The following is a 14,105-nucleotide window of genomic DNA, read 5'->3' on the forward strand; positions in this document are numbered from 1 at the left end:
ATCCTCAACACTTTTCATGATTCTGCTTAGCATTTATTTATTTATTTGTTTATTTGTTTTGTCTGTTTGTTTGTGTGTTTTGAGTACATTCTTCACCCAACATGGGGCTTGAATTCATGGCCCTGAGATCAAGAGTCGCATGGTCTACTGACTAAGCCAGCTAGGTGTACCTCTGCATAGCACTTTTGAGGCCATCAAACCTCTCCTTCCTTATTCTGTGGCCACTTGTAAAGAATTCTATGCACAGCCTTGAGTTGGTCTTACCCTTATTATTGCATGCTTTTTTTCCCCCTCCCTCAACCATGAGTTCCTTGAAGATAGTCTACTTCCAGCACTGAGCACAGGCCTAACACATAGTAGGTGCTCAGTAGATGTTTACTGGATGGATGAATAGCTGGATGGACAGATAAGTAGAAGGACAAATATATGGCCGCAGGTGTATATCTGGCTAAAATGCAAATAAAACTGCATGAATTTACCTGAGCTGTTACTGATCTGAATACACGCAGGCATTTTCACAGTAATAGGAAGCTGAGATCTGCAATACGTGCTTTCCCATCACAGCTGAAAAGCTCCAATGAGCCTTTCCTGTTAACATTGTATTGACAGAGCATCCTGGTCAGACTCTGGTCTTGAGGAAAGCTGCAAAACTAGTCAAGAGGATATCAGAAGCAAGAGAACCTGAGAACATGCTTCCCAAGCAGGTGAGTACATGATTGGAAATTTAATAGTAGAGATGATTTAAGAGGAGTGGGAGATCTGGTGAGAAAAGCCAGCTCTGTGAAGATGTCAGAGTAAGAACTGGGGTATTTCTTTTTTTTTTAGTTTTTTTTTTTTTCTTTTAAGATTTTATTTATTTATTTGAGAGCAAGAGAGAGAGCATTAGAGGTGAGAGGTCAGCGGGAGAAGCAGACTCCCTGCCAAGCAGGGAGCCCAATGTGGGACTCAGTCCCAGGACTCCAGGATCATGACCCGAGCCAAAGGCAGTCGCCCAACCAACTGAGCCACCCAGATGCCCCTAGAACTGGGGTATTTCTGATTGTAGACTAAGATGATATAGTCAGGAAATGTCCTAAGGGTGATTCCTGGGTGAGGCAGGTACTAGTTAGTTGAGTGAGCATTTCATCTGGATTTCTGCAGGGATTTAAGTTACCCCCTTGGAATTCAGGAGCCTTGGTGTAATAAAAAGAGCACTGAGCCTCCATTTCCTACTTGAGAAAATGGGGACGATAATTTCTAGGTCCTGGTGTTCTTAGAGGTTTACCTAAGGTAGTAATGATAATAAATAATGATCATTTACTGTATATCAGATATTAAACTAAACCTATATTTGCAATATATTTTATTTTCCTGTCTCAGTTCTCTGGGATAATTAGTCCTGCTCTTCTTTAGCTTATTAGTGAGGGAAGTGATGCTCAGAGTATTATCCAAATTCAAAAAGCAAATAAGTGATAAAGCCAAGACTTGCAGGCAAACCTGTCTGACTCTGAGCTTGAGCTTTTCATCTCTGAGCTTTGCCACTAGCAAAGTCCCCAGAACTTGAAAGGCCCTGGGTTAATAGGTGTTCTCTCCTCTTCTCTTTCCCACCCCTAACTCCCCCACAAACCTCTGCGGACGGTAGTTTACATCAATGGCACTTACCTCTGCCTCTTACTTAAGCAGGTGGTTTAACTTTTCTGACCTTATTCTGTAAAATGGGGGAAATAGGGACGCATGGGTGGCTCAGTCAGTGAAGCATTTGTCTTTGGCTCAGGATTCAGGATCCTGGAACTGAGCTGCACATCAGGCTCCCAGCTCCTCTGGGAGTCTGCTTCTCCCTCCGCCCCTCCCCCCTGCTCTTCCATGCCAGACCCTATGCCCCCCTACGCAGAGGCAAAGGCTATTTTCCCATATATCCTTGTAGAAATGGCTGACGGATGTCAAGGGATATAAACACTTTTTTAAATACACAAACTGTAATAGAATATACATGATTTTGCACTTTGGTTTTTCAACCTAACACAGTATAGCTAATGCTTACTGAGTACGTAGTGTATACCAAACATTATTCTAAACCCATCATATATATTAACTCATTTAATCCTCCCATAACCCTATGAAAAAATTCATTTTAATGTACAATTTAGTCACTTTTTAATTTCTTCACAAGTTGTACAATCATCACCACTATCTAATTCTAGAACATTTTTATTGCCCCCCCCCCAAAAAAAAACTGTATACTCAATAGCAGTCATTTCCTATTCACCTCTCCTCTAAGCCTCTGCAACCACCAACCTACTTTTCTATCTGTAGAGATCTGCCTTCTCTGGACATGTCATATAAGTGGAATCATACAATATGTGGTCCTCTGTGATGGATTCCTTTCACTCAGCATTATGTTTTCAAGGTTTGTCCGTTAATGGCATCTATCCGTACTTCATTTCTTTTTTTTGACTGAATAACATTCCATATATGAATAATCCACATTTTTTAAAAAAAATTTTATTTATTTATTTATTGACACAGAGAGAGACAGAGAGGGAACAGAAGGAGAGGGAGATAGAGAGAGGGAGAAGCAGGCCTCCTGCCGAGCAGGGAGCCCGATGTGGGGCTCCATCCCACGACCCAGGGATCATGATCTGAGCTGAAGGCAGATGCTTAATGATTGAGCCACCGAGGCGCCCCCACATTTTGTTTATCCACTCACCAGTTGATGGACATTGAGGTCTTTTCTATCTTTTAGATCTTAGTGAACATTCACGTACAAGTTTATGGGTGCATGTAGGTTTTCTGTTCTCTTGGGTACATAGCCGGCAGTCGCATTGTTGGGCAATGGGGTAACTGTGTGTCTCACTTTTTGAGGAAATGCCAAACTTGTTCACACAGCAAATGCACCATTTTTTTAAAAAGATTTTATTTATTTATTTGACAGAGATTACAAGCAGGCAGAGAGGCAGAGCAGAGAGGGAGAGGGGGAAGCAGGCTCCCCGCTGAGCAGAGAGCCCGATGCGGGGCTCAATCCCAGGACCCTGAGATCATGACCTGAGCCAAAGGCAGTGGCTTAACCCACCTAGGCACCCCAGCAAATGCATTATTTTACACTCTGACCATCAACGTGTGAGGGGTTTGTTTTCTCCATACCCTTGCCAATACTTCTTTTCCATTCGTTCATGACCATTATCCCAGTTGGCATCAAGATGTATTTCACTGTGGTTTGACTTCCACTTCCCTACTGGCTAGTGAGTGATACTGACCATCTTTTCATGTGTTTATTGGCAGTCATATATCTTCCTTGGAGAAATGTTTATTCCAATCTATTGCCTTTTTTTTTTAAATATTTTATTTGATAAAGAGAGACCTACTGAGAGAGGGAGCACAAACATGGGGAGTGGGAGAGGGAGAAGGAGATGCAGGCTCCTCACCAAGCAGTGAGCCCAATGTGGGGCTCGATCCCAGGACCCCAGAGATCATGACCTGAGCTGAAGGCAGACGCCTAACGACTGAGCCACTCAGGCACCCCTTACGCATTTTTAGATCGAGTTGATTGAGCCAGAATTTTAACTTGAGCAGTCTGACTCCATATTCTATGCTCTAAATCAGACTCTGTTCTGACTTCAGTGTATCTTGGGTAATGTTCCGTATGAGAGCACCTGGAGATCCATCACACGCTGTTTTCATGTTTACACCTGTGTTCCATAGTTCATTAACCATTTCCTAGCAGTAGACATTTGGGTGCTTCCAGTCTTTGCTCTTACAAATACTGCTACCTTGAACATCTTAGTGTTTAAGTGTTTCTTGGCTCACATGAACAAATACACATGTAGGAAACATTCCTAGAAGTGGAATTGCTAAAGCAAAGTACATCTTAATTTGCTCTCCAGTGAAGTTGTGCCAATTTATATTCCCACCAGCAGGATGCAAGAGATCTTCCATGTACCGTTTCCAGTGTCGTGCATTATCAAATTTTTTGTTGCTATTCTCACGAGGGGGAAATGGTACTTTTTATTGTTTCAGTATAAATGCTTTAATTATGAGAGAAGTTGTCTTTTTTTAAAAAAGATTTTGTTTATTAATTAGAGAGAGAGAGAGAAAGCATGAGCGAGGAAGGTGGGGAAGGGATCCTGTGGGGCTCAATCCCAGGACCCTGAGATCGTGACCTGAACTAAAGGCAACATTAACCAACTGAGCTACCCTTCTACTTATTTATATATATATATATATATATATATATACACACACACACTTATTTATATAAGTATATAAGTATATATATTTATATATAAGTATATATGTAAGTATATAAGTATATGTATTTATATATATAAAATAAATTATATATATACATATATAAATAAATAGAGGGTGGCTTTATATATATTTATATTATATGTGTTTATTTTATTTATATTTATGTATTTATAGATTTATATATATAAATATATGTGTATATATACATATATAATATATATGTATAAACATATATAGATACATATACATATATAGATATAGACTTAGTATATATAAAGCCACCCCCTATTTATTTATATATATCCATATATATGTATATACGTATATATGGATATATATAGATATAGACTTAGTATAAATAAAGCCACCCTCTATTTATTTATATATATACGGTGGCTTTATATATACTAAGTCTATATCTATATATGTATATAGTACATATACATGTACATATACATGTACTATATACATATACTAAGTATATGTATGTAATATACTATATATAGAGATCTATATCTATATCTATATATAGATATCTAGATCTAGAACTAGATATCTATAGATATATACTATATATATAATCTAGATATATAGATATATACTAAGTGTATATATATATATACTTTTATATATATATAAAGCCACCCTCTATTTATTTCTATTTATTTATATATATACATATATATATAAAGCCACCCCCTGTTTATTTATATATATTTATATTTATATATATATAAATATATATTTTTATATATATATACACACACACACATATATATATATAACTTTGGAAGTTATATTTCTGTGAAATGCCTGCGTCTTTTTTTAAATATTTTTTCCAAAGTAGAAATATTTCAACTTCTGAGGTTGAGTTTCTTAGTCTTCTGCTCATTATTCATTTGTAGAAGCTCAATTCTTAGTCATATGTTTGGCAAAAACATTTACTATTTAATCGTTTTATTTTATGATATTTTTTATGAGAAAATTATAATTTTTTTTTAAAGTCACATTTATTGGTCTTCTCATTTATGGCTTCTCGATTTCGTGTCTTACAAAGAAAGATATTTATCACTCTAAATATTCTCCTAACTTTTTCTACAGTATTTTTGTTATCACCTATTCACAATGCAGAAACGCTACTCACATAACCATATGTCACCAGGGGTCACTCTGCTCCTTTGAATTTAGTTCAAGACTGGCTCAAGCATTTGCTATATGATTTGTTTGAAGCCCAGTCCTCTCCCCCACGTGTCTGTGAACTCTGGGGCCTTGTGTTTTTCCTGGCACTGAGTTCCTCTTCTGCTCATACCATGTTGCCCAAAGATGGAGTCACCTCTTCCCTTCAGTTTTGCAAAACTGCCCACACAGGCCTGCATGTGTGTAGTGTGGATAGAAGGTATTACTGGGTTTAAAGATGTGGGAAGAAGGGGGACCCTATCCCAGTGCTGCCGAGAACAGTCATGTGAGTTACCCTTCTTACAGACCCTGCAGTCGCCCAGCTGGCTAGACCCCATCCCCAGCCTTCTCCACTTTCCTTTCTTCTCTTTCTGGAATCTCCAACTCCCGCTCATTTCTGACTCAGAGCAGCGTAGCCCTCCTCTGCCTTTGGCTCTAAGCTTCTCACCAAGTGGCTAATTGACATGTGTTCCTGAGCAAGAGCAGTCCCCTTGCTGTGGGAAACAAAGGCAAAAGAACAAAATTAAATTTCCTTACTGCCTACAGCCCAGTAACCAATCCTCGAGACAGGCGGAGTGACCTTCCCCTGGGAACTCAGCTGCCTCAATATTGACACTTTGCTAAGGGCAAAGGCAATCTTAGCCCAACCCCCAGGATACTGTGAGTCTAACATATAAAAATTCCTTTGGAAATTTCCTTTATCTCTAACCCCAAGATAACATGTTGGCAATCATCCTCCAAGCATATGGCCCACTGATGTACATTTGAAGGGGGTCTCAGGACTAGGGTGTCACTGTAATAAATGACCTTTTCCTAACAACAGCTCACCTCTCAAGGTCCTGGAAGCCTTGCTTCCAAACTTCCTCACAGGCCTACGCTATCCCTAACACCCCTCCAAACTTGAAAGCATATAATCCGCCACTCCTCACGACCCCAATGCCTCTCTTTCTGCCCACGCATCCTGTCATAAATAAAAGCACCTTTTTAATAAAGGTGCTTTAATAAAACCACCTTTTTGCACCAAAGATGTCTCAAGAATTCTTTCCTGGCTGTAGGCTCCAAACCCCAACATTTTCTACATCATCCTCCCTGCGTGGTAAATTCTGGTACCAGCTAACACAGTTTTTTTACATCCCAGTAACAAGAGGAATGGAAGGGGACATTGGTAACTGGAGAGAGACATTAGTATCAAAAAACCTGCGGACCAGTGAACAGTAGAGCCTTTGGCTTAGCACCAGGAGCAGGGAAAGGACTCTTATCTCCACCTCCCTTTGAAGTTGTTCTCAACCCAGACATCCAACTTCAGGACTCCCTCACTTCCCTAGACCTCAAAGGATTTTCCTTACTTTCTTGCAAGCTCCTCCATTCATTGAAAAGGACTTTAAGGGGCACCTGGGTGGCTCAGTGGGTTAAGCCTCTGCCTTTGGCTCAGGTCATGATCCCAGGGTCCTGGGATCAAGTCCCGCATCGAGCTCTCTGCTCAGCAGGGAGCCTGCCTCCCCCTTTCTCTCTCTGCCTGCCTCTTTGCCACTTGTGATCTCTGTCAAATAAATAAATAAAATCTTAAAAAAGAAAAAAGAAAGAAAGAAAGAAAGAAAAGGACTTTAAGGGGCACGTGGGTGGCTCAGTTGGTTGGGTGTCTGTCTTCGGCTCAGGTCATGATCCTGGGGTCCTGGGTTGGAGCCCAGCATTAGGCTCCCTGCTCAGCAGGGAGTCCCCTTTTCCCTCTGCCTCTGCTTGCCACTCTGCCTGCTTGTGTTTGTGCATGTTCTTTCTCTCTCTCTCTCTGTGTCAAATAAATTAGTAAGTGGAATCTTTAAACAAAAGAAAAGGATTTTTAAAATAGTTACTAGCATTTTTTATGTTATATCATGAGTTTAGAGCATCCCATTAAAATTTTAAATGTATATACCTATGACCTAGCAATTCCATTTCAGATAATCTACCCTGTAAAAATGTTCATATGTAGGGGCGCCAGGGTGGGTCAGGGGGTTAAGCCTCTACCTTCGGCTCAGGTCATGATCCCAGGGTCCTGGGATCGAGTCCCGCATTGGGCTCTCCGTTCAGTTGGGAGCCTGCTTCCATCTCTCTCCCTGCCTGCTTGTGATCTCTCTCTGTCAAATAAATATATAAAATCTTTTAAAAAAAAAAGAACAAAAAAGAAATGTTCATATGTGGCCATCCATTATATTAACTGGACTGGGGGAAAAAGAAAAAAAACAACAATGAAGAAAACTTAAATTTCCATAGATAAAAAAGTAAATTGTGAAATATCCATAATATGGATACTGCTGCTATTAAAAACAATGAGAAGGGGTTTTTGTTTGTTTGTTTGCTTGCTTTGGTTTTTTGTTTTGTTTTGTTTTTTGTTTTTTAAGGTACAAACAGGCACTCTTATTATAGCATGGGGACAGGACCCGTGGGCAGAAAGAGCTGCACGGAGATTGTGAAGAGTGACTCATTACATACTTTTTAAGTTTTGTGGGGGAGAGGGTAGAGATAACAGAAGTCTCTAAAGGGATTTCTGCCTGTTAAAGAAAACTCACAGGATCCTGGAGCTCTGGCGTTGTCAAGCGAAGGCTGCTTTTAGTCTCTCACAAAACTTGACATTGAGGCGGCTGTGAGTTTCTTGAGGACTGTCACGCCCTGCCTGTCTCAGGTGTTTTATCAGTGGGCTGCAAGTTATAAGGAAATATAATTTTTTTAAGGATATTTAATTTTATCTGCATTCCTCTTGCCTTTATTCTCATCATTTTCCCTCCCTGAACAATGTTGACCCTTAAATCTTTAAGATTGCCAAGGGCAGCAGAAGGTCTTACCTTCTATAACTCCTTCCTGCTGAAGAGGGGTGTGGAGATGTCCCTACCTCTGGTCAACACTGGTCAGTTGGGGAATTTATTTAGTGAGGTATTTTGAAGGGCATAGGGAACTGAATCCAAGGTAGACAACATACATGCATCCAATGAGACAGATGTATAACTTCTGATAGGAAAGAAGTCAGTTGACAATGACTAAAGTCATAAATCAAGAGAATATTACTGGTAACATATTTAGTTACTGGTGAGTGGAAAATAAGTAACAAGACATTATGTAGAGTATGATTCCATTTTTATTTTTGAAATATATTTTTGGTATAAAATCGGTATGTGCAAACAAGAAGGCTTGGAAGGATACCCAGAAAAGTGTTCATAGTATTTATTCTTAGCACTGCAAGTGGGAATGAGGAAGACGTTTGTCTTTTACTTTTTATCTTTTTAAAAATATTATATGGGTTTTTCACAGTGAACATGAATTTATTTTGTTAAAAAGAAATAGAGGTTTTCATCCTCAGAGATATCTGAAAAATGATCTGCAAGTGTCAAAATAAAAAACTTCCAAAAGGGAAGCTCTGTTGGTGCAGAATGAGAAAGAGGACAATTCCACTTCAGAACGTTTCACCAAACATGTATGCAGAGGGAAGCATCTGGCTTGAGTCTGTCCAGGAGTTACTGAAAGCACTAAGGATGTTTGGGTTGGAGAAGACAAGACAGAGAGAAGATCAGGGACTCTCCTCCAATATTTTAAGGACCATTCCGTAACACCTGGTTCTGGAGGAAGATGGGTTGGAATTACAGAGAGCCAGATTTTTATCTAGGGTAACAAAGAACTTCCTAAGGGTCCAAGTGGTCATTTTAAACCAGCTTTACCCCCTGGCTCTCCAGCAGACCATCTGCTGGATTTGTCCCAGCTCTGGCTCTCAAACCAACTCTGTCCTCTTGCCAGATGTCTGAAGCCAGCCCTTCACTCTAGCTCCTACTCTGCTTTCTCCCTGCCCCTTGGATCTGATGTTACAGAACCTCTCATCTTGCACACTGGCCAGCCTTTGCCCAGTGCTGTGGCTAGGAGCCAGCCCTTTCCACTCCGATCCCCAGGTCCCTGTACCCAGCGCCCCTTCCCCTGACTCCCACCTGTGAGGAGAAGTCAGATGCTTAGCAACAAGGGAACTGGATTTTCTGAGGTAGTATGTCCCCCATTTCAAAGTTAGGGAAGCAAAATGGACAATATCTATTGAGAATTTTTTAAAAATTTTATTTATTTACTTGACAGACAGAGATCACAAGCAGGCAGAGAGAGAGACGGGGAAGCAGGCTCCCTGCTGAGCAGAGAGCCCCATGCAGGGCTCTATCCCAGGACCCTGGGATCATGACCTGAGCCAAAGGCAGAGGCTTTAACCCACTGAGCCATCAGGCGCCCCACCTATTGAGAATATTATTGAAAGGAGGTATATTAGTTGGAATTCTTTGTAAATAACAAAATCTGGGGGTGCCTGGGTGTCTCAGTGGGTTAAGTAGGCCTCTGCCTTCGGCTTGGGTCATGGTCTCAGGGTCCTGGGATCGAGCCCTGCATCGGGCTCTCTGCTCAGTGGGGAGCCTGCTTCCCTCTCTCTCTCTGCCTGCCTCTCTGCCTACTTGTGATCTCTGTCTGTCAAGTAAATAAATAAAACCTTTAAAAAAAAAGAAAAGAAAAAAAAATCTGTCCTTGGCCAACTTGAGCAAAAACTGGAAGAACATTGAGTAGCTAGAAAGTCTGAAATTGAGTCCAGGTACTGGGAGAAGAATCGGGGCAGTTTCAACCTTTGAACCATCACTTCAAGGTGACATGTCTGGAAAGGGTGAGCCCCCATGTGTCATTGGTCTGTACTTTGCCCCACTCAAGGGTCAAAGTCCCAGGAGCAGACGTTTTGACTGACCAAACTTATTCTATGTGCCCTGGCTCAGGCTGGGTAGGTGAGAGGCAGGCTGCCTCTGAGGATCCCTCCGGTGCCCTCTTGGGGGAGCAGGACTTTTGACTTACAGCCCCTTCAAGCCCAAATGCAGTTGAGGGCAGGTAAACTCTCCTAAGCACAAGAATCAGGGCCTTGTCAGAAAAGGAGGATGGATTCTGGGCAGCCAAAAGAACAACTCTAGGATAAATACAGAACTAAGTTAGTAGATCTTGGAATTTTGGAATTTTCAAGACTTTGAAAAAAAAATTTCTAACTAAATAACTTCATTAAAGCAAAATGACTGCTATCTACCATCACCATTGTTTCCCAGAAAGAAGGTCATTAATACAAAAAAGGAGAAAAGGTAATATCAGAATAAAAGAAAAGCCTTGAAGCACATAATCTTACTCTGTGTCAGATTCATTGTAATATTTTTTTCCCTGGTTGCCCTCATTTCACTGGAGACCAGTGAACACAGATCAGCATCAGCTCCCGCCGCAAAGAATGATCTGGCCCAACACGTCAAAGTGGTGAGGTTAAGAGACCATCTATAGATAGAAAAAAAAAAATTTCATGAAGCAACTCAAATGGAAAGTACTAGAGAATAGTGCGCTCAGTTGTTACCACAGCCCTTATTCACGAGGCAGACTTTTAGTTAAATTTTATCAGTTTCTTTAACGACAAAAGGAGTACGTACTCATTACTGACATTGTTGGAAAAAGGCAGAGGAATAATAAGCAAGGAAAACAAGTCACTCTTGGCCCCAGCCAGCTCTCTCTCCTGAGATACTTCCTCTCAACTGTAGCGCGTCCAAAGCAGACATTCTGATTTTCCCACCCCACTCACCTGTTCCTTCCCAGTTCCTCTCACCGGAGCAACTGGCACCTACACCTTCAGACTCCTCCTTGACTTCTCCTCACACTCGCGTCGAGTCCTCCAGCAAATCCTGACAATTCTACTTTCGCAGCCGATTGCCAGTCCCATCCCTTGTCACCCCTCTCTGCAACTGCTCCGCTCAGTCCCAGCCCAACACCCCCCACCCCTGCAGAGACCTCTTGACCACTCCTCACAGCTGCCTTCACCCACGGCAAGCCTCTCTCTCCACACCAGTGAAAGGGAGCGGTAGAAAATGAATCTAATTCTGTGGAACCTTCCAGTGGCTTCCATGACACTTCAAAAAGATCCTCATTCCTTACCTCCTCGTAGCCCTCCCTGACCACCCCATGGAAAAGATTCCTCTCCTCCCCAGGCTCTCTTCCCACCACCCTTCACCCTCCACCCCTTGCCCAGCTTGATTCTTTTTTTTTTTTTTTAAAGATTTTTATTTATTTGTTTGACAGACAGAGATCACAAGTAGGCAGAGAGACAGGCAGAGAGAGAGGGAGGAAGCAGGCTCCCTGCTGAGCAGAGAGCCCGATGCGGGACTCAATCCCAGGACCCTGAGATCATGACCTGAGCCGAAGGCAGAGGTTTAACCCACTGAGCCACCCAAGTGCCCCCCACCCCCACCAGCTTGATTCTTACCCAAAACATTACTTCTTCCATAATGTCATCCTATTCCTTTATTCGTGGGATTGTTTATTGTCTTCGTCTCAACTCTAATGCAAGCTCCACGAGGGCTGCAATTTGTCCTCTTCTTGGCTGAGTCTCTAGCACCTAGAACAGTATTTATACATGTTCGTGACCCAATAAATATTTGCTGAATGAATCATTAACATTTTGGTAACTATGTTTTCCAGTCTCCTATCTTTCTTTTGAACTGATTTGTTTCACAGAAAACATATAATGCTATATTCCTAACTTTGCATCTCAAGTTTTAAATTATTTTTTAGTTTATTTTGTGTTTTTAAAGATTTTATTTATTTATTTATTTATTTATTTATTTATTTGAGAGAGTGAGCGGGAGACTGCAGGAATAGGGGGAGGACCAGAAGGAGAGACAGGCTGTCTGCAGATCACAGAATCCAACTCTGGGTTTGATCCCGGGCCCCTGAGATCATGACCTGAGCCTAAGGCAGACGACTAACTGAGCCACCCAGTGACCCCTGCATCTCAGTTTTTTAATCTACTATTAGATCTGAAGCTGTTTCTTAGGACCAACTCTTCATAAACATTTTAATGGCAACATAACTATTCCTTGGGATAGAAATATCAATATCTTCAGGGTGCCTGGGTGGCTCAGTGGGTTAAAGCCTCTGCTTTCGGCTCAGGTCATGATCCCAGGGTCCTGGGATCGAGCCCCACATCGGGCTCTCTGCTCAGCAGGGAGCCTGCTTCCTCCCTCTCTCTCTGCCTGCCTCTCTGCCTACTTGTGATCTCTCTCTATCAAATAAATAAAATCTTTAAAAAAAAAAAAAGAAATATCAATATCTTCTTGAACATTCGGGTTATTCTAATCTTTTGCTATAGTCAGTATCTCTGCAGCAAGCATTGTAGTACTTAAATCTTTTTTCTTGAATTTGGGTAATTTCTTTAGGATAGCATCCTAAAATTGGAGTTACTGGATAAAGAACATTATTACCTTTATGTTTCTTAATCCATGCTGTAACAATGACAATATATAATTTTTTCCACTCTTTTTCCCAATCAGTCTCACCCAGCGTGCAAAAGCCCTGAGCTGACTTCAAATTTCTTCAACATTTACGGGAAGAGCCCTCTGATTGTGTACTTCCTCCACAACTACGCCCATCTGCCCCAGGGTGGTGAAGACGTGTTGATAGTCAGGAGGGAAAGAACCAGGAGCATCCCATATCCTTTCTGCCACAGGAAGGGCACATGTTCCTCCAGGCCCTGCTGCTTCCACCTCTGAGAAGCAAGGGTGTAGAAAGGGACCCGGCCCTTAGCTCAGTGCCTGGTACCCATCAAGGGTAGTCATTGATAGGAGCCGAAGGCTCAGAATGTTGAGCATTTTAGTTCCAAGCCAGCTTTGTAAACTGGCTGCATGGGATCCTAGGCAAATCAGATTTCCCTGGGTGCAAAATCTCTTCCTGCTAACTAGGTATTCGAACATATTTGCTGTTCAGTAATGACTCCCCTGTGCTCATTGACCCCAGAATCTGTATTGATCGGGATTTGGGGTCCAGATGTGTGTTTCTTGTAACATCCTCTTCATACACACACACACACACACACACACACACACGCACGCACACACGCACGCACACACCCTCCTCCAGACCCATCAGCAAATCTCTGGCACAATTGGTATTGGTTACCAACTTAACCAACCAACTTAAAGATTCAGTAACCCAACTCAGATCTTAAGAAAACAGATGTGACTAGTTGGTGTCCTGAGACCTAGCATTTTCCTATAGGGGGTCAGACATGGGATCAAGTCAGCCCAGACTCAAGCACCAAGTCAGCGGCTGACCTCACTGCTCTGTAGTGTAGTACAGTAGGAGGAGCCTGGGTTGGGAATACACAGCCCCAGATTTGAGTCCAGCTCAGCAACGTACTGGCCTTAAGATCTTAGGTGCACTGCTTGACCTCTGAGCTCAATAGCTTTATCAAGTTCTTTGTAAAATAAGAATAATTAGGGGCACCTGGGTAGCTCGTTCAGTTAAAGCATTCAACTCTTGGTTTTGGCTTAGGTCATGATCTCAGGGTCATGGAATCGAGCCCTGCCTCGGGCTCTGTGCTCAGTGTGGAGCACACTGTCCTTTGCCCTCTGCGCCTCCTCCTGCTCTCTCTGTCTCAAATAAATAAATAAATAAAATTTGTTTTTTCTTTTAGATTTTACTTATTTATTCGACAGAGATCACAAGTAGGCAGAGAGGCAGGCAGAGAGAGAGAGAGAGGAGGAAGCAGTCTCCCAACTGAGCAGAGAGCCCGATGCGGGGCTCGATCCCAGGACCCTGGGATCATGACCCAAGCCAAATGCAGAAGCTTTAACCCACTGAGCCACCCAGGTGCCCCAATAAATGAAATCTTAAAAAATAATTATAATTTATAATATAAT

The 14,105-nt window shown here is 41.8% G+C and overlaps 1 protein-coding gene across 8 annotated transcripts in view; it reads left to right on the forward strand.

The window, feature by feature from the left end:
• Window positions 1–14,105, forward strand: part of FAM227A (family with sequence similarity 227 member A) — an 81,035-nt gene that overhangs the window by 45,904 nt on the left and 21,026 nt on the right. For 7 of the 8 annotated variants that reach the window (XM_044226515.1, XM_044226516.1, XM_044226517.1 and 4 more), the window contains 2 exons: window positions 610–704; window positions 12,738–12,895. In XM_044226515.1, the coding sequence (XP_044082450.1) occupies window positions 610–704; window positions 12,738–12,895 (253 nt within the window). Of the gene's footprint in view, window positions 1–609; window positions 705–12,737; window positions 13,690–14,105 lie in introns of those variants that run through there. The other variant, XM_044226519.1, reaches the window with a different exon arrangement.

Source organism: Neovison vison, chromosome 12, assembly GCF_020171115.1.
Source record: "Neovison vison isolate M4711 chromosome 12, ASM_NN_V1, whole genome shotgun sequence".
In the NCBI taxonomy this organism is placed as follows: domain Eukaryota; kingdom Metazoa; phylum Chordata; class Mammalia; order Carnivora; family Mustelidae; genus Neogale; species Neogale vison.